The sequence below is a fragment of the Eschrichtius robustus genome, chromosome 7 (assembly GCF_028021215.1).
Source record: "Eschrichtius robustus isolate mEscRob2 chromosome 7, mEscRob2.pri, whole genome shotgun sequence".
Taxonomy (NCBI): domain Eukaryota; kingdom Metazoa; phylum Chordata; class Mammalia; order Artiodactyla; family Eschrichtiidae; genus Eschrichtius; species Eschrichtius robustus.
The window spans coordinates 74,653,215-74,676,534 of NC_090830.1; the positions used below are offsets into that span (position 1 = coordinate 74,653,215).

Here is a 23,320-nt window from a genome sequence, read left to right on the forward strand (position 1 = left end):
AAAGATGGGAAGTCAGTTGATTAGGGGGTTCCTGCTCTCTGATAAAGAGCCGAAAACGATTCAAAGAAAGCATAGCTGGAAACCAACAGCCATTGGTAGATGCAAGTGAACAGTGGATTTTTCTGTTATTAAAATGCTGGGATATCAGGACCCCTACATTCAGTTAAATGACACAAGAAATGAAGCTTTTTTTTTATTGAAGTATAGTTGATTTATAATGTTGTGAAGCATCTGTTTTGAAATTGTGTTGTGATGGTGCCTTTGCCAGCTTTTTTGGGAAGGGCAATATTCAGTTTACACAGATGCTTTAAATTCTGAGGAGGGAGTTGTAGGGAGATCTGTGTGAGTCCCAGAGAGAGGATCGATGGGCCCCCTGGGGAATTGAGTGATAGAAGAATGCTGGCTTCCAGCAGGAAGGAGGGTGTGCATGCAGAAGGAACCACGGCGGTGGGCCAGTGGAAATGACACCAATTTCTACATGAACTCTGGGCCAAGGCGTCTTTTGACAAAAAGCAACGCTACTTTGAATGACCTTCAAACTGAGTGCCCTGGGCCAGTCCCTAGGGTTTCTTTTCCCCCTCACTCCTGTCTCCTGGGTAACAGCAGATAGGAAGCCAGTGAAGAAGAGGATGAGAGCATAATCTTCTCTGTCATACGACAGACCCATGGGGTCTTTAAGAAAGAAATACCAATGGGAAAGATGTAAGTTTATTCTCTGTTAAGTTGCTTTGGTGATCCAGGGCAGTGTTTGAACTAGACTTGGGAAGCTGCCCTGGTATCAGAAAGTGTGCATGTGGAATTTGTTGATGAGCAGCTTTGAATGCTAGTGGGCAGCTCAGCTCCTGCAGGCTCTCCTTGTAGAGGGCCTGGAGCTGGGGAGTGTGTGATTCACCCCACCCCAGCATTCAGGATGTTGAGGCGCGAGGAGGGGTGGATGACATGACAGACTCTGGAGGAGAGGCAGCTCGTGGAGTGGGAAGAGGGCTCTGGAGTCTGTGAGAGCTGCACCCATGCTTGTTTTCCCATGTCCTGCTGTGTGACCTTGAGCAAGTTACAGCACCCCTCTGAATGTCAGCATCTTCATTTATAACTTAGGATCATATTATCCCCCTTGTAATGGTGTTACCAGGATCAAGTGAGAAAATGTATAAGTGCAAAAGCAACTCTTTCTTCTTATGGCATTATCAGTGATTATTGTGCAACAAAGTTTCTTTATGGCCAGCTGCCATTCAGGTCGTGCTAATAGCTCCCTTGAGGGATCCAAGTAGCTGTATGTGATCTTCACAATGACCCACTGAGGTAGACAGGAGAGCAGTTGCTACCAGGTGACACTCTGAGGCTTGGAGGGGTGAAGCATTTTCCCTGAGACCATTTAGGTAACAGGTGGTGGACCCAGGACTAGAGCGAGCCGGCTCTCTGACTCTTAACTTAGGACTCTTCTATGACAGCCTGCTCCTGGAGGGCTCAGTCACCTATTGCTGCGTTAAAAAACCACCCCCGTACTTTGTGGCTTAAAACAATAAGCTCATGATTCTCTGCTACAGCAATTTGAGCTGGGCTCAGCTGGGTGGTTGTAAAGGAAGACGTTTCACCTGTGTCTCTCCTTCTCCCTACTCACACTGAACACTTCTGGTCACCAAATGGATGGGGTTTCTTTCCCAAACCAAGCAATTCTGTGACACCAGAATTATAGAATGTCCTCTAATTTAACTCAATTCTGACACCATCTACCGACCCCACAGGTTAAAGGCTCAGTCCCACAAGACTGTCTCCCCACCTCCACTTCAATGCCAGTCACAAATCCAGGTTGTCACCTGTGCTTCTGACCAGTTGACTGTAGATCAGAGTTTCCCACAACCCCCTCCTCAAGTTTGATTAATTTGCTAGAGCAGCTCACAGAACTCAGGGAAACAGTTTACTTACTAGACTACCAGTTTGTTATAAAAGGATATAACTCAGGAACAACCAAACGGGAAAGATTCATAGGGCAAGGTATGTGGGAAGGGGCATGGAGTTTCCATGCCCTCTCTGGGTGCACCTCCCTCCCAGCACCTCCATATATTCATCAACCTGGAAGCTTCTGAACCCCATCCTTTCGGGTGTTCAAGGAGGCTTCAATACATAGGCATGATTGATTAAATCCCTGGCCGTTGCTGATTAATTTGTCCTCTAGCCCCTGTCCTTTCCCCATAGGTGGGCTGAGGGTGGGGCGGAGAGGGGGCTGAAATTCCAACCTTCAAATCACAGGATTGGTTCCCCTGGCAACCAGCCCCATCCTCATTAACATAAACTCAGGTGCGGTTGAAAGAGGCTTGTTATGAATAACAAGACACTCCCCTTTACCGCTTGAGCTGTTTCAGGAATTGGAGCTGTTTGAGGACAAAAGACCAAATACTATAACCAAAGATTCTCCCATAATTTTTTATCACTTAGGAAGTTACAAGGGCTTTAGGAGCTATGTGCCAGGAACAGGGTTGAAGACCAAATATATATTTCTTATTGTAAATCACAGTATCACAATGGTTCTGCAGATCTGAGGCAGATGTGACTGGTCTTGGTCGGGCTCGCTCCTGTGTGTCAGTCAACTCCCTGATTGGCTGGGGGCTGGCCTCAGATACCCACCTGGGATGACTGTTTCTGCCCCATTGTAGCCTCTCATCATCCAGTAGGCCAGCAGGGACTTCTTCCCATGACAGCAGTGGCAGGGCTCCCAAGAGCAACAAGAGAGAGTAAGTCCCTCATGTGTAGGCACTTTTCAAGTTTTTTCCTGTGGCACAGTTGCTATTGGCCAGTCGGCCAAAGCAAGTCATTTGCCAAGCCTGGGTCTTTGTGGATGGGAACTACCCAAGGGCCCGGCTACAGAGAGACCTATCCATGGTTGCAACAATCTACCATGTGTACAGTGTGTACAGTGATGGGGGGAGAAGGTGAGTGCCAGGGCTCCAGTCTTTATCCAACCTAGGGTTCTGTGCCATGGGCCAGAGGTTGGTGTTCTTACTCTGAGAAGTCTTCTTGGATTTCTAAATATATATCGTTCAAAATATAGTTCCCCACTCTTCTCCTGTCACAATGCACTATAATTGCTCTTTAATTGTTATAAGCTCTGCAAGGGCAGGGACCGTGTCCCTCTTTTCCACTACAGTGCTCCTAATATCTAGTACAAAGAAATACTTGGTGAATGGACATTTGTATAAATTCTCTTTTGAGAATTACAGAGAGGTGTTTTCTCATGCTTCATAATGGGGCTATATCTGGCAGCTTGATATCCTGACCCAGGCTTCTTGGGGTTAGAATGATCTCTGGCCCACTGTGAGTTGGTAAGTGCAGATAAAACAAAACATTAATAATAATAATGGCCATTGATTTATATTTAGTACTGATAGTTGTCGCTTATTAAGTACTTACTGTTATGCCAGGCTCTCTGCATTACTTAATCTGCAGTGCCCGTCAGGAGAGTTCTAGACTCTACTAGATCTCCAGATTTAATGATTGCCACAGGCCACACTCGGCCCCATTCTGCGTGCAAGGCTGTAAGACAGGAACCACAGCTTGCCGGCAGGGCAAGGCGGAGCACTTCTTTTCTGAGGGAGTCCGTGTAGCAGTCCACAGACAGGAGGAGACAAGATCTCACTGGGCAGGTGCAGGATTCCTCTCTACTTAAAAGCCTCCTGCCCCACAGGAACCAAATTCTCTTGTAGCAGCTCCATAGGGACATCTTCCAGAGTCCCTGCAGGGGACAAGACAAGAGTCACCTCTCTCAGGAAGCCCAAAGCTATGGCATTCCATCTAGTATTTATAGTTCTTCCAACCCAGAAGCAATCTACCAACTAGGGGTCATCTTTACCCTAGGAGACGTTGCTCAGAAATATATTTGACATACTACCCTTACCAGGTAAGCAGGGGAACAGAGCTAAAGCACTAACCTAAGGCCACATTCTAATGCAAAAGGGGGAGTTCCCTGGTGGTCTAGTGGTTAGGATTCCGGGCTTTCACTGCTGTGGCCAGGATTCAGTCCCTGGTGAGAGAACTGAGATCCTGCAAGCCGTGCCGTGCAGCCAAAAAGAAAAAAAAGTAGAAAAGGGTTATTAATTTTCGCCTATTATTACCCCTGCTTTACAGACAAGGAAACTTAGAGAAGTTCAGTAAGTGGCAGAGCAAGGATTGAGCCCAGGTCTCAGGCTGCATTGCTATTTTAACTGTTAGCCTATCTAGCATAATTAGGAGGAGAACGTCGTTTTATAAAAACAAAGTTAAATCATAATTTACAAAGCAAAATCTTTGTTATGCTTAGATCATGTTCTGCTTTGGACTGTGCCAGTGACTGGAATTTCATTAGCATTGGGTTGATGGAGCCTGTTACCTCCTGTCAGTGTCGGTGGAGCAAACTAATAGAGGAGCTGGGGATAAAACCAAGCAGGCTTTACACTCCCAGCCAGGTCCCTCCAAACCTTTTTTGGTCATGCACTCTATCAGTAAAATATTTTTGTAGACACATTCCCAAATGCATGTGTTTTAATTATTTTGAGATTATATACATGTATGATTCCATATATGTGGAATGTTCAGAATAGACAAATCCCTATATAAAGAAGAAAGTAGATTAGTGGTTGCCAGGGGCTGGGGGTGAGGAGTGAGTGGGGAGGGACTGCTGGTGGGTACAGGATTTCTTTCTTTTTTTTTTTTTTTGGCCATGCCACTCAGCTTGTGGGATCTTAGTTCCCTGACCAGGGATCGAACCCTCGCCCACTGCAGTGGAAGAGACGAGTCCTAACCACTGGACCGCCAGGGAATTCCCTACAGGGTTTCTTTTGGGGTTGATGAAAATGTCCTGGAATTAGATAGTGGTGATGTTTGCACAACCTTATGAATACACTGAAAGCACCGAATTATATACATACTTTGAAATGTGAATCTTTTGGTATGTGAATTATAGCTCAATTTTTTAAAAATTATATACATTTAGTAATGTACTAAAAGAATATACACACTATAAAGAATAGTCTAAAAAAGTTATAGAGTGAGATTTAAAAAGTTGTAAATAAAAGTTCTGATAGTGTCTTCCCTCACCCCAACAAACTGCCTTGTGCTCTCCCTGTGGAGTCACTGCTCTAAACCACCTCTGAACAGGCTGTGCCTCCAATTATGAGCCACTTATGCTCTCAGTAAAAGCCCTTTTGCTTTCACAACTGTTTTGAATTTCAGTACATTTGCTAATCAACCAACAAGAATGATGGTTAACTAACATATTTTGAATACGTGCTAGATGCCAAGCACTATTCTAAGTGCTCTGTTTATGTACACACACCTCATTCCTATGTGGCTCTGTTACTACAGTTATTATCCCCATTTTACAGTTGAGGAAACTGAGGTTCAGATAGGCTAAGTAACTTTTCCAGAGTCAAGGCTATTATGTGGCTGAGTAGGGCTCCATACCAAGCAGCATGACCTCAAGGCTGTGTTCAACACCTACTATGTGCCTAGAACTGGGGACCCACAAAGTCCCTGCACCCTGGGAACTTATCCTCTGATGGGAGAGGGTGGCGATTATCAAGTAAATATCAGACAAGTACTGATATTTCTAAGTTCTCTGAAGGATATACCACAGCCAAGTTCTGTGTCTTTTCTCATCCAGAAATTCTCGGGATGAAGGAATTAAGTATGAACTTAAAATCAGATTTTGTTTAGGTAAACAAATAACAAAGCAGCCTCACAAATTTTGTTTATGCCTCTGAGCTGGGCCACGGAGGCTTTGGGGTGTCAATGGTGCCAGGTATCCTGCCAAGACCAATTCTGGCAGAATTCACAAACTTTGAATCGTTGGGATTCAGTGGCTGGATGCCCAGCTTACGCCAATGTTTAGAAGTTTGGACTCTTGGCTTACCCTCTGAGAACTGAAAAAGCCTCAAATAGTAGGGAGGCTTTTGGATTTGCTGCAGCACACTAATTGTTAGGCAAATCACACAATATTGTAAGCTGTTCATGATATGTAGAGACAATAAAATTGCTATGAATTTTGAGTTAGGCTATTTGACATTTATTGAATAAGGATTCTTGAATTAGCCTTTCTGTATATGAATTATAAAATCTCTACCCAGTGTAACTAATAAAAAATGATGAGATCTTGATTAATTTGACATGAAAAGATTTTCATAATATATTATTCCTTGGAAAAAAGTAGTTTTTAAAAGTATATTGTAGACAGTGTGTGTAATATGCTATCACACACAAGAGGGGGACAGTATATATTAAGATTTGCTTGTATAGGCACAAAATATGCCTGGAAAGATATACCACAAACATACCATTGATTGCCCAGCGAGGGCAACTGGGAGGCTTGGGAACAAAGGTTCAAGGAGGACTTTTCACTATGTGGCTTTTTGCACCTTTTGAATATTAGAGTGAATGTATTTTTTCCAAAATAAAAGAAGAAAAAAAGTATATTATAGCATGGTTCCATTTTTGGAACCATGTTGTTATTGGTATGTAGTCATCTGGAAATATACGGAAAGGATATGTACCAAAATATTAATAGAGCTTGTTTCTACAGGAATAAAGGTGATTTAAAATTTTAAACTACTTGCCTATATTTTCTGGCTTTTTTGTGATGAGTGTGCATTGCTTTTTTTCTAAAATGTATTTATTTTATTTATTTTATTTTTGGCTGTGTTGGGTCTTCGTGGCTGTGCGCAGGCTTTCTGTAGTTGCAACGAGCTGGGGCTACTCTTCGTTGCGGTGCGCGGGCTTCTCATTGTGGTGGCTTCTCTTGTTGTGGAGCATGTGCTCTAGGCGTGCGGGCTTCAGTAGTTGTGGCTCGCGGGCTCTAGAGCGCAGGCTCAGTAGTTGTGGCTCGCAGGCTCTAGAGCGCAGGCTCAGTAGTTGTGGCGCACGGGCTTAGTTGCTCTGCGGCATGTGGGATCGTCCTGGACCAGGGCTCGAACGCTTGTCCCCTGCACTGGCAGGTGGATTCTTAACCACTGCACCACCAGGGAAGCCCAGAAAATTACTTTTTTACCCAGAGATACTCCCTACCGTGTTTAAATTAGACAGGGGAAAAGAGCGACACCGTGATGACAATCACACCTCTGAAACGCTGGCCTTTGGAAGTTGTCTTGGCTAATTTCCATTCCTGCGTGATTTCCTCCCCAGAGCAGCACCCAATTCCAGACCTCTGTGTAAGCAGAGGAGGCTGTAGTTGGGATGAGGCACCACCTGCAGACTAGGTTCCCGGGAATTTCTTCTGGGATGATATCCCGCCAGAAACCTTATGACAGTTTACTTGGGATTACAGACCCTTTTGGAAATAGGGGCCTGCACTCTGCCCCTGGGCCTCAGTATCTGGTGTTTAGCTCCCAGCTGGGGAACAGGAGCGAGGCTGGTGCACCCCCGACACTGCCTCCTTTGGGCTTTGCTTTTCTCCAGGCATCACAGCCCCTGCTGCTGAGAGCGGAAGAGAAGAAAGGACCTAGGCACAGCAGGTGTCCTCCCCACCATGGGGCAGACCTGCCAGCGAGAATGGGTAAGATCTCCTCTAGCTTTTCTCTAACTTCACGTGGTCACAGGCACCCCTGCCCGCTCAGCCCACTCCCTCTGGCAGGTGTTACATTAGGGTCCATTTTATAGGAGGGAAGCCCCAGACCAAGAGCACTGCAGGGACCTGTTATGGAACAAGTCAGGAGCCCCTCAGATCCTGCCTCTAATTCTCTTTGCAGTTTAATTTTCACCAGGGCCAGAAAGGTCCTGACCAAGGGGAGCCCAGAGGATCATTCATGTAACCCCTCCACTTATTTGCTTCTTAGACAGTCATGCTGCAAAGTCACAAATGTGTGATGAAAACAAGAGTGTGGATTTTTCTAAGAGAAACCTTCCTTGGCTGGATTCTCCGTTGCCATGTAAAAGCTGAAGCCCATTCTTACCTCTTACAGAGAGCTTTGCTTCTCCTCTGGATGTTGAAACACACCCTGGAAAACGTTTACAGGACAAATTATGTTCTGAGTGGCTGGCTCATTTTAAATTAACCTGTGCTGCAGAATGCCCCTGTGGGCAAGAACTACAATTGCTCCCTTTTTAAGTTAGGGAAATAGAGGCACAGTGGTGTTTAAGCCCAAGGGACAAACGCAAGGCTAGCGCCCTGGGGACAGAACTCTCTCACAGCAGGGTCTCAGTCACTGCTGTGGCCCAGCCTGTTTGCTTTGTGAAGACTTTCCCCAGGTCAGTGCTTGGATGTCAAATTAGTTCCCAAATAGCATCTGAAAGTGGGGAGGAAGTGCTAGCTCGGGAGGGAGCCGCTTTGGCCTCCAAGTGAGAAGCTTGCGCACACAGCAGGTGGGGTGGGGTGGGGGGACTTTCCCTCAGTCCTGCAGGACTGGTTTAAAATGCCCCCTTCATCATCTCTGAGAAGGGCTTTGCAAAGTGTAGCCCAGACACATCCTTCCTACCTTGCATGGCATTGAGAGAATTGGACTCGATCCCATTTCTAACCCCCAAGTGGAAGCTCAGTCTCAAGAATCCAAGGCACCTGTTTGTTATAGTGGGGAGACTCTCTGTGGGTCCCGGGCCTCCGATGTCTCTTCCTTCTCTTCTTCTCCTTTACTCCACAACCAGAGAGAGACAAGTTTTGCCCGCTCTGGGGAAGGAGGAGCACTTCCACACCAGGAGGTTCGTCTGGGATGTCATTGCCACATCTCCTGGTCCCCACTGTCCCCTTCCTGTGCCCCTGCTTGGCTTTGCCAGCCCCAGGCAGAATGCCACCGAGCCTTTAAAGCAGGCCAGGCCAGCCTTGGAGAGGTGGCACAAAGCAGCCAGTGTCAGAGGCGCCACGTGGCAGTCAGCAGGCTCGGGCACTGGCACTTGGAGTTCAGGGTCAATCTGTGGGTCTAGGGCTGGTCCTCCATGGTACTTGGGGGTCCAGAGAGAGGAACACGGGCTCTGGGGTCTCAGACACAAGCTGAAAACCTATGAGTTGGAGCTTGGTTTGACCCCTCAAGCAGGCCGGTATAAGTTGGCGTTGTTGCCCTGTGCCTCCGTATAAATCCATGATCTTTTCTGCAGCTGCTGCCATTTCAGGAGCAGTACCCCGTGCCAGCCACTTCACTTTACATGGTCTCCTAATTTTCACAAAGGCCCAACAAAGTAGGTATCGTTCCCATTTTACAGATGGGGAAACTGAGGCTTAAATTACTTGCCTAATTTTGCACAGCTGGTCAGTGGCAGATCCAGGACATAAACTCTGGTCTCTCTGACTCCAAGCCTGTACTCTTTCTATCTCCACATCATACTCAAGGCTCAGGGTGAGGCCTGCCGCTCAGACCATAACTTCCTTAGGACAGTTATATTTCAAGTTGTTCCAAGCTTAGAAATGTTGTGCTTTGAATATTGAATTCCCACTCTTAATCTAAGGAAGGGCTAGAAATTATATGGTCCATTCAGTTTCTTTCTCCTTGGCTCCCTGGCTATTCCAAGCCCCAGACAGTATTTTTCACTGTCTCCTTACTCTTGATTCTAGGCCTGTAAGTATCTGCAAGGCTTCATGAGAGCCCTTTCAGCAGGAAGTTTGCTCTCGTGGGGTATCAGTATAAAGCCTAGACTGTTTGGACCTTGGGCATATGGAAAATTTGCCTGGATTGTCCTGGTCATTTTATGCCTTTTCTTGCTTTCCTAGCTTCCCTAGGGTCATGATTTCTATGGGGCTTCTTTGATTTGGGGCCCGCTTAGAAGAGGGCATGGCTTTTCAGTTCATGAGCAGCAAACGTTTACTGAGCACCTGTTCTATGCGAGGCAGGACAAGAAGTGCTGAAAAGATAGGGGCTGCCCTTCAGGGAGGATGCGTGGTTTACCGCTGGTTTTCACAGGGACTGGTTGCATGTCTGTGAGCTGCTATGCAACCTTCTAGAAACCTCAGTCTCCTTCCTTGTAAAGTGGAATTTCCTCTTGTGCTCCATCACTCTGGTTTCCACTCCTTCTCACCCACTGAGAGTGGTTTTGTAAGAGTCCCAAGAACAGCAAGAGAGGGCAAGCCCCAGCACAAGGAATTTTTCAAGCCTCCGCTTTCATCCTGTTGCTGTTGTGCTACTGGCCAAAGCGAGTCACACAGCCAATCCCAGAGTCACTGTGGGAGGAGACAACATGAGAGCATAGATACAGAGAGGTGAACTGTTGTGGGTGTTTTTTGCAAATAATTTACTATATCCTCCTTATCCCTTCAGCTGCCATCGTGAAGAAATCCTCATGGGCCTGTCTCTTGATTGGCAGCAGCTCTCCAAATCTGTGAGGCAGGGGAGGTTGTAAAAAGGTTATGGAAGGGCGGGGTGCTAACTCACCAAGGATGCTCATCAAGCATCAAGCAACTCATCCAGCTGGTCACTGCTTGTTGCCCACATTCCCTCCACGTTCATCTGGGAAGCATCTCACCCTGCAAGTTTGGGGACACGGTGGGGCGGGGCCAGAGGTCCAGCAGAGACAGACCCCTGTGTTCCCATAGCTCCCCTACACGCCCCTCTAGCAGTTCAGCCAGCTGTGCTTTTATTATTGATGAGCACATGCATCTTCTCTAGAGGACTGTGGGTTCCCTGAGGTCAGGGCCACAGTGGTTTTTCAGTCTTTGAATCTCTGCCTCCTAGCACAGTGCCTGGCACATATGTAAGTACCTAACTAATAAACGCTGATGTGAATAGATCTGTGAATCGAAGATTTCTGAGCTCTGCTGCATTTCATCCAGAGAATCATTTATCATTGTAGACTTTGCTTAGGCATTTCAATGTTAATTGTAACTACTTTTGCTTTCTGAGCGTGGTTGGTTAATTATAAGCACCAATATGCTGTGAATGCAAGTTGCATGCCTTTATAACACCTTATCTTGTCCTTTCTTGAAGGGTACAGCAACTGAAAGTCCAATTCAGCCCCCGCTCACTCAAAGTAAGGTAAGAAACCTAAATGTTCTTTCCATTTTCTTCTGTAACGTTTTCTGTAAGAGAAACATATTGTACGGCACTTCTCTTTGGGAATTCTGATCATGGTTTTAGTGAGCAGCCCTGCAATAGATTCTGGGGTGAGGAAGAGCACTTACCTCTAGCTGCTCCCGCTGGGCCCAGCCCACTGCCACAGGACAGGGGCTTTCTGAGGGACCTTTGTTACTAGGCTCCCTTCTTAGCCCTTTCTTAGAAGCAAAATGCTAAGCATCAGAACTACACACAGGGCTCTCCAGCCTTGGAGCTGCGTGGCACACCGACTGTGGGAGAGACTCTGGGGGAGGGACTGGAAAGGTCTCTCCCCTCTCTTGTCTGTTCCAATGTGCAGGATCAGGCATGCCAGGAAACTGGCGCCCATCCCTTCTGCACCAGAGCATGGACACGTTTCAGATTTTCCCTACTGGCATTTCCCTTATGGTTCCAAAATAGAATTTTCTGTGCCATTTGTGGTGGCCTTCCCAACCCTCCCTCCCATTCCTCAAGCTGGCACTTTACAGTGTCTTTAAAATTCAACAGGGAGTTTCCTGGTGGCCTAGTGGTTAGGATTCTGGGCTTTCAGTGCTGTGGCCTGGGTTCAATCCCTGGTCAGGGAACTGAGATCCTGCAAGCCATGCCGGCATGGCCAAAAAAAAAAAAAATTGCAACAGAGTATATCTGAGGTGGATTGCTTCGTGCAAAGGCGGTCAGTGGAGTCTTTTTTTTTTTTTAATTAATGAATTTATTTATTTATTTTGGCTGCGTTGGGTCTTTGTTGCTGCGCACGGGCTTTTTCTAGTTGCGGTGAGTAGGGGCTACTCTTCGTTGCGGTGCTCAGGCTTCTCATTGTGGTGGCTTCTATTGTTGCGGAGCACGGGCTCTAGTGCACGGGCTTCGGTAGTTGCAGCATGAGGGCTCAGTAGTTGTGGCAAAACATCTGTAATAATAAGGAAGTTGAAGAACTCATATTTCCTATTTCCAAAGCTTATAAAGACAGTGTGGTACTGGCATAAGGATAGACATATAAATCAATGGAATAGAATTGAATGTCCAGAAATAAACCCTTACAACTTTACAATCATTTGATTTTTTTTTTTTAAAATATACATTTATTTATTTATTTTTGGCTGTGTTGGGTCTTCGTTGCTCCATGTGGGCTTTCTCTAGTTGCGGTGATCAGGGGCTACTCTGTTGCTGTGCGCGGGCTTCTCATTGCGGTGGCTTCTCTTGTTGTGGAGCACGGGCTCTAGGCATGCGGGCTTCAGGAGTTGTGGTTGTGGCTCATGGGCTCTAGAGCGCAGGCTCAGTAGTTGTGGCACACGGGCTTCGTTGCTCCGCGGCATGTGGGATCTTCCCGAACCAGGGATCGAACCCGTGTACCCTGCATTGGCAGGCGGATTCTTAACCATTGCACCACCAGGGAAGTCCCAATCATTTGATTTTTGACAGGGATATCAAAACAGTTCAATGGAGTAAGAATAGTCTCTTCAACAAATGGTGCTGGGACAATCAGGTGTCCACATGCAAAAGAATGAAGTTGAACCCCTACTTCATACCATATGCAAAAATTAATTCAAAATGGATCAAAGACCTAAATGCAATAGCTAAAATTATAAAACTCTTATAAGAAAACATAGGTATGAATCTTTGTGACCTTGGATTTGGCAGTGTTTTCTTAATACAACACCTGTTATGGACTGTATCCCCCCAAAATTCATATGTTGAAGTCTTAGCCTCAGAATGTGATCATATTTGGAGATAGGGTCTTCAAAGAGGTAATTAAACTAAAATGAGGTCTTTAGGGTGGACTCTAATCCACTCTGCCTGGTATTTCCATGAAGAGGAAATTTGGATACACGAGACATCAGGGATGCGTGCACACAGAGAGAAGAACATGTCAGGAAGGCAGTCATCTGCAAGTCAAGGAGAGAGGCCTCGGAAGAAACCAAACCTGCCAACACCATGATCTTGGACTTCTAGCCTCCAGAATTGTGAGAAAGTAAATTTCTGTTGCTTAAGCCATCCAGTCTGTGGTATTTTGTTATGGCAGCCCTAGCAAACTTATACAGTACCAAAAGAATCCCCAAAGTGGAAACAACCAACTGTCTATTAACTGATGAGTGGATAAACCAACTGTGATATATCCACACAACAGAATATTATTCAGACATAAAAAAGACTGAAGTTCAGATATGCACTACAACATGAATGAACCTTAAAAACATTATGTTAAATAAAAGAAGCCAGTCACCAAAGACTGTATGATGCCATTTATGCGAAATGTCCAGAATAGGCAAATCTGTAGAGACAGAAAGCAGATCAGTGGTTGCCCAGGGCTAGGGAGCATGGGAGTTTGGGTGGGAAGTGACAGTTAATGGATATGGGTTTCTTTTGGGGATGATGAAAATATTCTAAAATTGATTGTGGTAAGGATCTCACAACTCTGCAATTGTATTAAAAATCATTGAATTTTTACACTTTAAATGGGTGAATTATATGGTAGTGAATTATACTCAATAAAATTGTTACCCCAGAAAAGCATTCCTTTTTTATAGCTGAGAAGTATGACATATGGATGTACTACAATTTGTTTAACCACTCACTTGCTCAGGGACATTTGGGTTGCTTCTAGTTTTGGCTGTTACTAATAAAGTGCTATGAATATTTGTGTACGAATCTTTGTAGGGACACATGCCTTAATTTTTCTTGGGTAAATACCCAGGAATGGAATTGCTGGGTCATGGGGTCGGTGTACATTGTACTTTATTAGAAACAGCCAAACAGTTCCAAAGTAGTTGTACCATTTTACACTCCCATCTGTCTCATCCATTTTCATGTCAAACATAGACATTTAGGTATGTTTTATAACATACCTAACGAATTAGTACAGTAGTATGCACTGATAGTTGTAAATTAATATACATATCGAGATATATGATCAAAACATTTTTACTACAGGGGTTTCTGAACAGACAAGTTCTGTAGCCTGGGACTAAGAGAGAGTAGATATTGTGCTAAAGGCATTATATTCGTTTCCTAGGGCCACAAGAACAAACTACCACAAACTTGGTGGCTTAAAATAACAGAAATGTATTGTCTCACAGTTCTGGAGGCCAGAAGACCAAAATCAAGGTGCCAGCAGGGCTGTGCTCCCACCACAGGCTCTAGGGCACTTCTTCCACATCTGGGGGCTCCAGGCATTCCTTGGCTTATCTTCACATGGCATCTGCCTCTGCCTTCACATGACAATTTCTTTTTTCCTCCCTGTGTCTTCTCTTCTGCCTCTTAATCAGGACAGTCGTTGGATTTAGGGCCCACCAGTAATCCAGGATGATCTTGAGATCCTTAACTTAATTACGCATGCAAAGACTCTTTTTCCAAATAAGGTCACATTCACAGGTTGTGAGGGTTAGGACATATCTTTTGGGGGGGGGGGTGCCCTTCAACCCACTACAGTCCTGTTGTAGCAGAACGAATCAGAAGGAGAAGATGGATTCAAGAGAGTTCGTAGGTTTGATTTGTGTTGTGTTTGTTCTCAAGACACAAGTATAAGTAGACTTGATGGGGTTTGGTGACAGATCAGATTAGACTAGAAGGGGTTTGGGAGGGGAAAGAACTCACGGATGGTATTCAGGTTTCCAGCTTGGGTGGCAGGGAGATGGTTCTGCCTGGAACACTCTTTTCCCAAGAGAGAAGAGGAAGCACAGGCATGGCGTACTCCCTCATTTTATTCTGGTCTCTGCTCAAATGTCACATCCTCAGAGAAGCCTCCCTTATCCATCCTATCTAAAGTGATACTCACATTCTCTGTTGTTCTCTATTGTAATTTAAATTTTCTCTCTCAAGTTCTAAAAGTCTGGAGGTAGTCAGTGTGGGGATGATATGGGGCACCTTGGTGACAGGGACACAAGCTCTTTCTATTTTATTTTGTTGCTTTGTTTTGTATGGCTGCCATTCCCAAGGTTATCTCGTAATCCAAGGTGGTTCCTGGATCTCCAGCCTGTCTGTCTGTACTTCAGCCAGCAAGAGGGAAGAAGGAGGGATGGCAGAGGGAAAGCTGCACAATCTTAGGAATGGCTCTTGGAAGCTCCCATGAGACCTCACTTTCCTCTTGTTACATCCTCCCTCCTGATGCACAGCAAAGCCAGTCTACTGACACCGGGTGGCAGTGAATGAAGTACAGCGTGTACAGCATTTACTGCAGGGCACCAAGGGGCAGCTCGTGCTTGAAAGACTTTCAGGCAAGGGTTTTTTGAAGGGAGCATTAGGGGTGAGGGTTGCAGGGTGTGTGATCAGTTAGCAGACATTCTTCTGATTGGTTGGTGGTGAAGTAACAGGGGGATGTTTCAGGAATCTTATTCATCAGCCTTCTGGTTCCAACCAGTCTGGGGTCTATGTGCTTGTGGTCAGCAAGTCACCACCCTCCACTGAGTGGGGGTCTTAATTTCTGCAGAACCACTCAAAGATATGCTTCAGATGCTATCTGTATCCCTTCAGGAGGAACTAGGAGGCCTGTGACTATTGTCCTAATTATTAACTGCTCTTTGGAAATCAGGGAAGGCCAAACAAGAAGGGGGTGAGGGAGCATGGAGGGGCTTGTACCTGGGAAGACCCTGCAGGGGCCTGCTCAGTTTCAGTCCCCCCTTTTCTTTGATATTCCTCAGTCCTGAGGGGAACAGGGGCAGGACAAGAAAGGGGATAAAGTTTTGGATAGAGAGGTTAATCATAAACTCGGCAGGGGAACTCAGTTTTAGGGGAACTCGGCTTTACTCTCTGGCCAGAACTTGGTCCCCTGGCCACATCTAGTTGCAGGGTGGCTAGCCTTTATTCTGGGGCGCAGGGCCAGGGCACCTAAACATTAGAGCATTTGTTAGGACACAGGGGAAATGGAAATTGTAGGATGCAGCTGTGTCACATACACTCTGCTTTATTTTTCCTCCTAGCGCCTGACATAAGGTACATTTAATTTGTGATTTGTTTACTGTCTGTCTCTGTCCACGGAATGTGGGCAGAGACTCTGTTTTGCTCACCTGCACATTTCTAGTGAACTAGGAAGTGCAGGGCACCTTAAGTGCTTCAGAAATATCTGTTGAGTGAATAAATGACAAGGGGAGGAATCGAGAAGAAAGGAAATGTAACAAGAAGAAATAACTGTGATGGGAGACAAATTGAGTTTCAGGTGCCCATGGGATCTAGGAGTTGATATTTACAGGCAGTTGGAAATATGGGTCTGGAGCTCAGGAGAGAGGTGGAGGCCGCAACTCTTGACAAAAGTGATTCTTTGGGTAGGGCACGTTGGGATGGACCCGCAGAAGACTGAGAGAGGAGGGAATACTCAGTCAGCTCAGCTGAATCCACCAAACTAGACGTTCCCCCCTTCCCCACCCCTGCACTGGGAGGGGCAACTGCTTCCACACCTCCCTTATAGGCCCCTCTGTCACGGGATCAGCCTCACCACTTGGTTTGAGAATGCCCTTTGTAAGAGTGAAACCGCTTGGAGGCGATTCTGGGCGCTCCAAGGAGCTCCAGTCCTTTACGTCTCAGCATAGAAAGAATTCAGCGAGAGGCAAAGTGATAGATAAGAGGTGATTTATCAGAATAGGATGCTTGTGAGGCTTACAAGCAGGTGGACGAGAGGGTGCCACACCCTGAGAACTTACTGGGCTACAGGTTTTTTTAAATAATTAATTAATTAATTTATTTATTTATTTATTTTTGGCTGCCTTGGGTCTTCGTTGCTGCGTGTGGGCTTTCTCTAGTTGAGGCGAGCGGGGTCTACTCTTCCTTGCGGTGCGCGGGCTTCTCATTGCGGTTGCTTCTCTTGTTGTGGAGCACAGGCTCTAGGTGCACGGGCTTCAGTAGTTGTGGCATGTGGGCTCAGTAGTTGTGGCTCACAGGCTGTAGAGCGCAGGCTTAGAAGTTGTGGTGCATGGGCTTTGTTGCTCCGCGGCATGTGGGATCTTCCTGGACCAGGGCTTGAACCCGTGTCTCCTGTATTGGCAGGCGGATTCTTAACCACTGCACCACCAGGGAAGTCCCTGGGCTACAGTTTTCTAATCAAAGGAAAAGTGGGGATGGGGAGAAGATCCCCTTCTTCCTCATTCGTTAGTAGACGTCATGCTTCCATCATCAGCTCCTCCTCCAGGTTGGGTGGGGGAGTTTTCTTGTCCCTACGTGGTCAAGCTGGGACTGTCATGGCACTATGGAAAAATTACTTCAGGTCTCAGTACAATGAGGGTCTTTCCCTTTGAAATGTCACCTTTCCATAAATTATTGTTTTTTATGTGTGCAGAGAGCATGTCCTAGGGTCATTAACTTACTGAGCTCACTGGGCAGGATGTGGGTCTCATGCCACCATTGTTTTATTGTTTGGGGGCATGTCTCATGCTTCTGTTGCATGGTTTTGTTGCTAAGCAAGCCTGCTTGGCTTTGTGGTTAAGAAAACTTGCTTTCTTGAGTGATCATTAACTTACAGGGGTCTCCCATATTTTTTTCTTTACTTACAATTTCCTAGTGGGATTAACTATTTAATTACCTGCTTTGTCCCTTTACTCTGTCCCTATCATTAGGGTTCTGCAGAGCCAGGATCCACGTGCCATGTTTTATAAATCTAACCAAGAATGGCTCAGTACACTAGGGGAGAAGCTTCCTAACTCAGGTGCTTGGACCCATCTGTGACTGAGCCGTCACTGGCCCTGGTTAAATAAAAGAAATAAGGACAATATAGTAAAATGAATATTTCACCTTGTTAGAGCAGCAGGGTGGTCTTGAGTCAGACTGCCTGGGCTCAGATCCCAGCTCTTCCATCAGTGGCCCTGTGACCTTGGAGAAGTCACTTAATCTCCCTGTGACTCGGTGTTCTTGTGTATAAAATGGGGATAAAATTAGTTTTTACCTCATTGGGTTGTTCTGTGGGTCAAGCAAGTTAATGTAAGTAAAGAATTTAGAACAATACCTGGTATGTAGTAAGTCCTACCTAAGCACTAGTATTATTATAAGACCAAAGTATTTTGTTTGAAAACCAGCCCGTATGTTTACTTCTCTGGGTTAAAATAGTTCCTCCTTTAGGAAATTATGGTAGTGGGAGATGGAAATTACCATGAAAAAAAATCCTTTCTTAGCAAAATGAAAACCCAGTGCCTAGGTTTTGTGTGTATGTTTAATTTGCTGGCCTGTGCAATCCCATAGCCTGGGAACCCTGCCTAGGTGTTGACACGGACTCTCCTATGTGAGCATTTCCCTCCATATTTTGGAGCTAATTCTAAGGGGTAGGACTGAGGAGGACCTTCTATTGGACCTGTGAGGGTGGCTGTGTGTGGGCACTGGCCTTACTCTTTTCTTTTCTTGCTTTCTCTTTCTCTTTGAGACCTTAAACAAGCTCTTTAAATTCCATAACCCTCATCGACTGATTAAGTGGGGATAATGATATTTGCCCTTCTAACCTCACCAGCCTGTTATCAGGAGAAATGAGGCAATAAATGAGAAACTACTCTGTAAACTGTCAACATTATGCAAGGATTGCTGTTACAAGTGTGCTGCCAGGTGCTGGGGTACAGCTTTGATCCGCTGCAGAGAATTTCTGGTGTAAAGTTCCTAGTGCCATGGGTCTGATGCAAATTGTTTCATTCTGACTTAGCTGCAGCCCTCATTCTCTTACCAGCAGGGGTGTTTTGTGGGTTGGCAGCCCAGCACTGTCTGACCCTCCACCCCCCATCCCAACTCATACAGGAGGAAGCCCAGTAAATGAACAGAGAAACCCAGGGGACTTCTGGGAGAGGGGAGGGCCATCTCGAGGGTGAGGAGAGACCTGTGGAACTAGGTTTCCCATGGTCCAGGTCTTTGCTGCTTTTCCTCAGGGTCTGTGGAGTCATCAGCATAGGGACTTGGCTGGGGTCCAAGAGATACGTGACAGCAAAAAAGAGGCAGAATAATAAAGAAGTGCAAGGGATGATAGCTGGCATGACAGAAAGGGGAGACGGCCCCAGCTCTGAGCCCAGTGTGGGACATAGCAGAGCAGAATGGACTCTGGCCTCAGGAAGCTGTCTGATTGGGGCAGATAAGGCCACCCCCCCAGAAGACAGTCAAAAATATCAGGCAGACTGTTATGACTCAGTGTTACTTATCTGAGAACCAGGCTGCAGTGAGGTGGTGGGGAAGGATGGACAGAGCACTGGCTGGGCAGGATGGCCCACCTGCTGCTTCTCACATTCTTAGTCTGTAAAGAAGAGTCTTGGTCTAGATCTAGATGCACTCTGAGCACCGTCCAAGTTTGCCCTGTGGAGGTGCTGAGGCCTGGGAGACTGCAGTGAGTAGCCGTGGTCAGGGAAGACTTTATGGGGAGGGTGGGAGAGCTGGGCCTTCGGCGAGAGGGACACTGGTCAGGTGGAGGTGAGTGGAGAAGGCCGAGCAAGCAAGGAAATATGAGCAGGGGCTCCAACAGGATGGACGTGGAGTGGGAAGTGCCTTCGCTGTGGCCAACAGTGGAGGAAGAGATAAGTGGGGAAGAGTGGAGTCAGATTACAGAGGGCCTCAGACACCAGGCAGAGACATTTGAACCACTCCATCAGGAAAGAGGGAGCCACCCAGGGGCTTCGGGCAGGGTTATGCTGTGATTAGGCTGCTTTTTAGCAGGAGTAATGTTGCTGGCACCTCAGAATGACTTGGATGGCGGGAAGCCAGGAACCAGGAAGGGCAGCTAGAAGACTCTTGCAATATTTCTGGCATGGGCTGATGAGGACTGAGGGTTGGGAGGAGACGGTGGGGCAGGCCTAGAGATATTTCTCAGGAAATACTGATAGGCTTTGGGACACGGCTGCATTCAGGGGGTGGGGAGGAGTGAGTCACCTTAAGAAGCAGTTTCTCTCTCGAAGGCAGGGAAGAGAAAGCACTGGAAGTCTCCCTGCCTGCAAACAGAACATCTCCGGGCCTGGCCATTGGAAGGGTTAGCTTCTCCCTAGCTCCAGTTCAGATAAGACATCTCAGTTGTAATGGGGGCTTGGTGATGGTGCTGGCTGGGCCTGTGTTAAGGGGTATGTGTGCTCCCGATCGCTGCACTGGGCTCATTCCACCTTCGAGTGCCAGGCTGTGGGCTGAGTGTGAGACAGAGCAATTAACAAAGCACAGTTCTTGATCCTGCTGAGTCTGGCAGAACCACATTCGCAAGACTCAAATGGTACTTGAGAACAACCAAATTGTTCCCATTCACCCAGTTTTGCTTTATGGCCATACAGGTGGTATAAGTGTTTGATGGATGCCAGGAAACCTCTCTGTTTCTGGTTTATAATGATACTATCCAGGGGGCAGATCCAGGTTTTGTGAAGCTTTAAAGCTTAAAATAATTTTGGGGAGCCTCTTTGGAAAATAATTCAAAATTACAAATATAAAATTGATAGGCCCTCTGAGGGCCTAGAATTGGGGGAATGCAAGCAAGAAGCCCTGAAGTGTAAACCTCATCAGCTTCCCAGTCAATCTTATGATAATACCTACCATTTATTAATTGTGTATCGTAAGCAGGTATTTTATTTGTAGTATTTCACAGCAACCAAGGGAGGTAGGTGGGCATTAGTATCTCCATGTTATAGATGAGGAAGCAGGCTCAGAGAGGTGACCCTGGATGCCACAGCCATAAAGCTAGGGGTCAGGGGCTGTGCTCTGGACTGAGGGCTCTGGCCTCAAGGGCCACAACTGAGACCCTCTTCAGTTGGTGATGTCAAAGCCATGCCCCTGAGGTTCCTGAGGGCTGTTCTGGACCTAAACCACCCCCTCCTGACTCCACTGTACCTTTCTTAGGCCTGGCCAGGGGCCCGCAGGATCCAGGGATGGGGTAGAGGTTATGGGGTTGGACACTGGCCATCTCAGGGCACCATGTGATGCAGGCTTGGTTCAAGTATCATGGCCTATTTAGGCAGAGGCTACATACGACTGGGAGGACAGCAAAACCCAGGGGTGAGCACTCGTTTTGAAAACACACAGACCCAAAGTCTAATCCTGGATCTACAGCTTTCTGGTTGTACAGCAAGACACATGGCCTCAGTGAGCCTCCACTTGCTTACCCGTTGAATCAGAATAGTAACCACTTCTTTGTATTTTGAGCTCAATACATGTCCTTTTGTAAGGCAGTAAAGCTCCTGGTGGTGTTTGGCACACAGAAGCAATTAATCTAAGAATCCTGTGGTTGCCATCAGTCCTAGTAGCAGCATAAACACCTCTGATTCCTCACCTTCCTTCCCCCCTTTAAAGCCGAATGGTTTTCTAGGGATTCCTCCCAGCCCGGCTAACTTCCTCCGGGAAGTGAGAAAGGTGGCATCTAGGAGGGGCGCCCAAACCGTCCCCCACAGTCCAGCGAGCCTGGGTGCTCAGGGGGCCGGGGGGGCATGGGGACAGGCCGGGGCCTGCAGCTCAGGTCCCGCCCAGCGGGCGTGCGCCCTTCGGGAGGGCCGGCCGAAAAGAACCGGTGACTCAGGGGCGGACGCTGTTGGGGCGTCGCTCTTGGTTTAGCAACACAAATCCGCCAGCCGGGGATTAGGCCTGGAGGCACCGCAGCACGGGCGGGCCAGGGTGGGGCGGGGTGGAGTGGGACGAAGCTCCGTCGGTGAGGGCCCAGGTGGGGCTCGGCGCTCGGCCCCTTGGCCGAGCGAGAGCCGGTTGGCGTGGTGACCCGATGCGAGGACCGCGAAGCCTCCGCGATCTCGCTTCCGCCGGCACAGCCCCCGCTCGCTTTCCACGCCCACTTCTTCGAGCTCCCCTCCGGGCCTCTCCCCTTCCACGGAACTCCCAGGGGCGAGCCCTAATTTCCAAGGAAGGGGACCGCCCCCTCTAGGCTGCCCCGTTCGGCAGCAAACCGGGCCGGGCGGTGCCTCCTCTCGCGTCCCGAGCCTCCACGCCTGCGCCCCCCCACCCCCTCCCCGAGCAGGGCGCCGCCACGCGTGACAGAACCTCCCGCCCCTGCGCCGGCTCCCTACGTGGGGGACGTGCTGGGAGATGCCAGGCTGTGGGGGATTTCGCGGCGTCGCCCGCCCCCTTTCCGGCGCGGGGAGGAGCAGCCACCGAGCCCCCCCGGCCCTGGCCCGGCCGCGACCGCCCGGCGCTGCAGAGGCGCGCGGCAGCCAATGGGCGCCGAGGAGGTGGGCCGGCTGGAGGCTGTCACCCTCTCGGGGACGGGAGCGCGGAGACTGGGAGCGCGCGAGCCGCCGCCGCGCCCCGGGTCGTGGGGGAGGAGCGGCCGGAGGAGGAGGAGGAGGAGGAGCCGCGGAGCTGCAGCCCTGGGACCACTGCTCACCCAGGCTGCGGAGGACAGACGCCGGCCCCAAGCCTGCCGCCCCAAGCCCCCGACCGCCAGCATGATCGCCGCGCAGCTCCTGGCTTATTACTTCACCGAACTGAAGGATGACCAAGTCAAAAAGGTGAGCCCCCGCCGGCGCCGCCGCCCGACGCTCTGCCCGCAACGTTGCATTCCGGTATCCGCTCGCCGCCGCAGCCGCCTCCATCCTCCCGCGCCCAGCCTCCCCGAGGCCAGCATTGGTTGGACCGCGGGGCGGTGGGGAAGGCTTCGCCCTTTGATTCTTCCCGGGATCGTATACGTGTGTGTGTGTGTGTGTGTGTGTGTGTGTGTGTGTTGGGGGGTGGGGGGGAGACCCCCGAGACTGGGCTGCCTGCTGCAGTGTCCTTGAAACGAGCTGTGGATGTCAAATGGGCCCCCGGGCCATGCGGGAAGGGTGACCGTGTGGCGACTGGTGGGTTGGTCCACAGGGCCTGTTTGGTACGGTCCGAGCGCCGTGGGCGGAGGAGTGATCACAGAGATGCTGGGGAGGTGAGCGCGCAGCAGGCGGGGGTGCTGGCTGGAGGCCATGTATCCCATATTTGGGGTTCCCGGTGGAGGGCGTCGGGTGCCCGGAAAAGCTGTCACCCCGGCTCTCCCAGTTGTTGCGCCTGCTCCTTAATCTGAAGACTTGGGCGACCGGCACGGCTTCCTGGAACAAGGAGACGCGTGGAGGCCACCGGAAACTTTGCTCATAGGCCTCAGGTCTGGGGCGGCATGTCTGAATGGAATTTTTTTATCCCTCTACGTGACCGCTCTGCTCTCTTAAGCTGTAATTTCCAGCCAGCCCAGGGAGCTCAAATAAGAGACTGGTCTTTTGAGTCGGATGGAGGCCTTGATATGTATGCTGTGGCATGTGTGTACTTGCACAAGGACACATTTCCCTACCCTGAGGTATTGCTGCCTTCAACTTCTGTCTAACATAAAATACTGTCTGCTGGCAGGTGTTAAAGGTGTATCTCTCCCTTATACCAGCTTTGGCATCAAGTTTTTGAGAAACAGCCTAAGCTGTAGGGAAAGACGCCCATTTTATCATTGCCACGCCTGACAGATCTCCTGACCC

The 23,320-nt window shown here is 48.2% G+C and overlaps 1 protein-coding gene across 1 annotated transcript in view; it reads left to right on the top strand.

Moving 5' to 3' along the window:
- The first annotated feature begins 22,120 nt into the window (after positions 1-22,120).
- HK1 (hexokinase 1) overlaps positions 22,121-23,320 on the top strand; it is a 70,040-nt gene continuing 68,840 nt past the window's right edge. Inside the window, exon 1 of the mRNA XM_068547720.1 lies at positions 22,121-22,342. Coding sequence (XP_068403821.1) covers positions 22,280-22,342 — 63 coding nt within the window. The 5' untranslated portion in view covers positions 22,121-22,279. The remainder of the gene's footprint in view (positions 22,343-23,320) is intronic.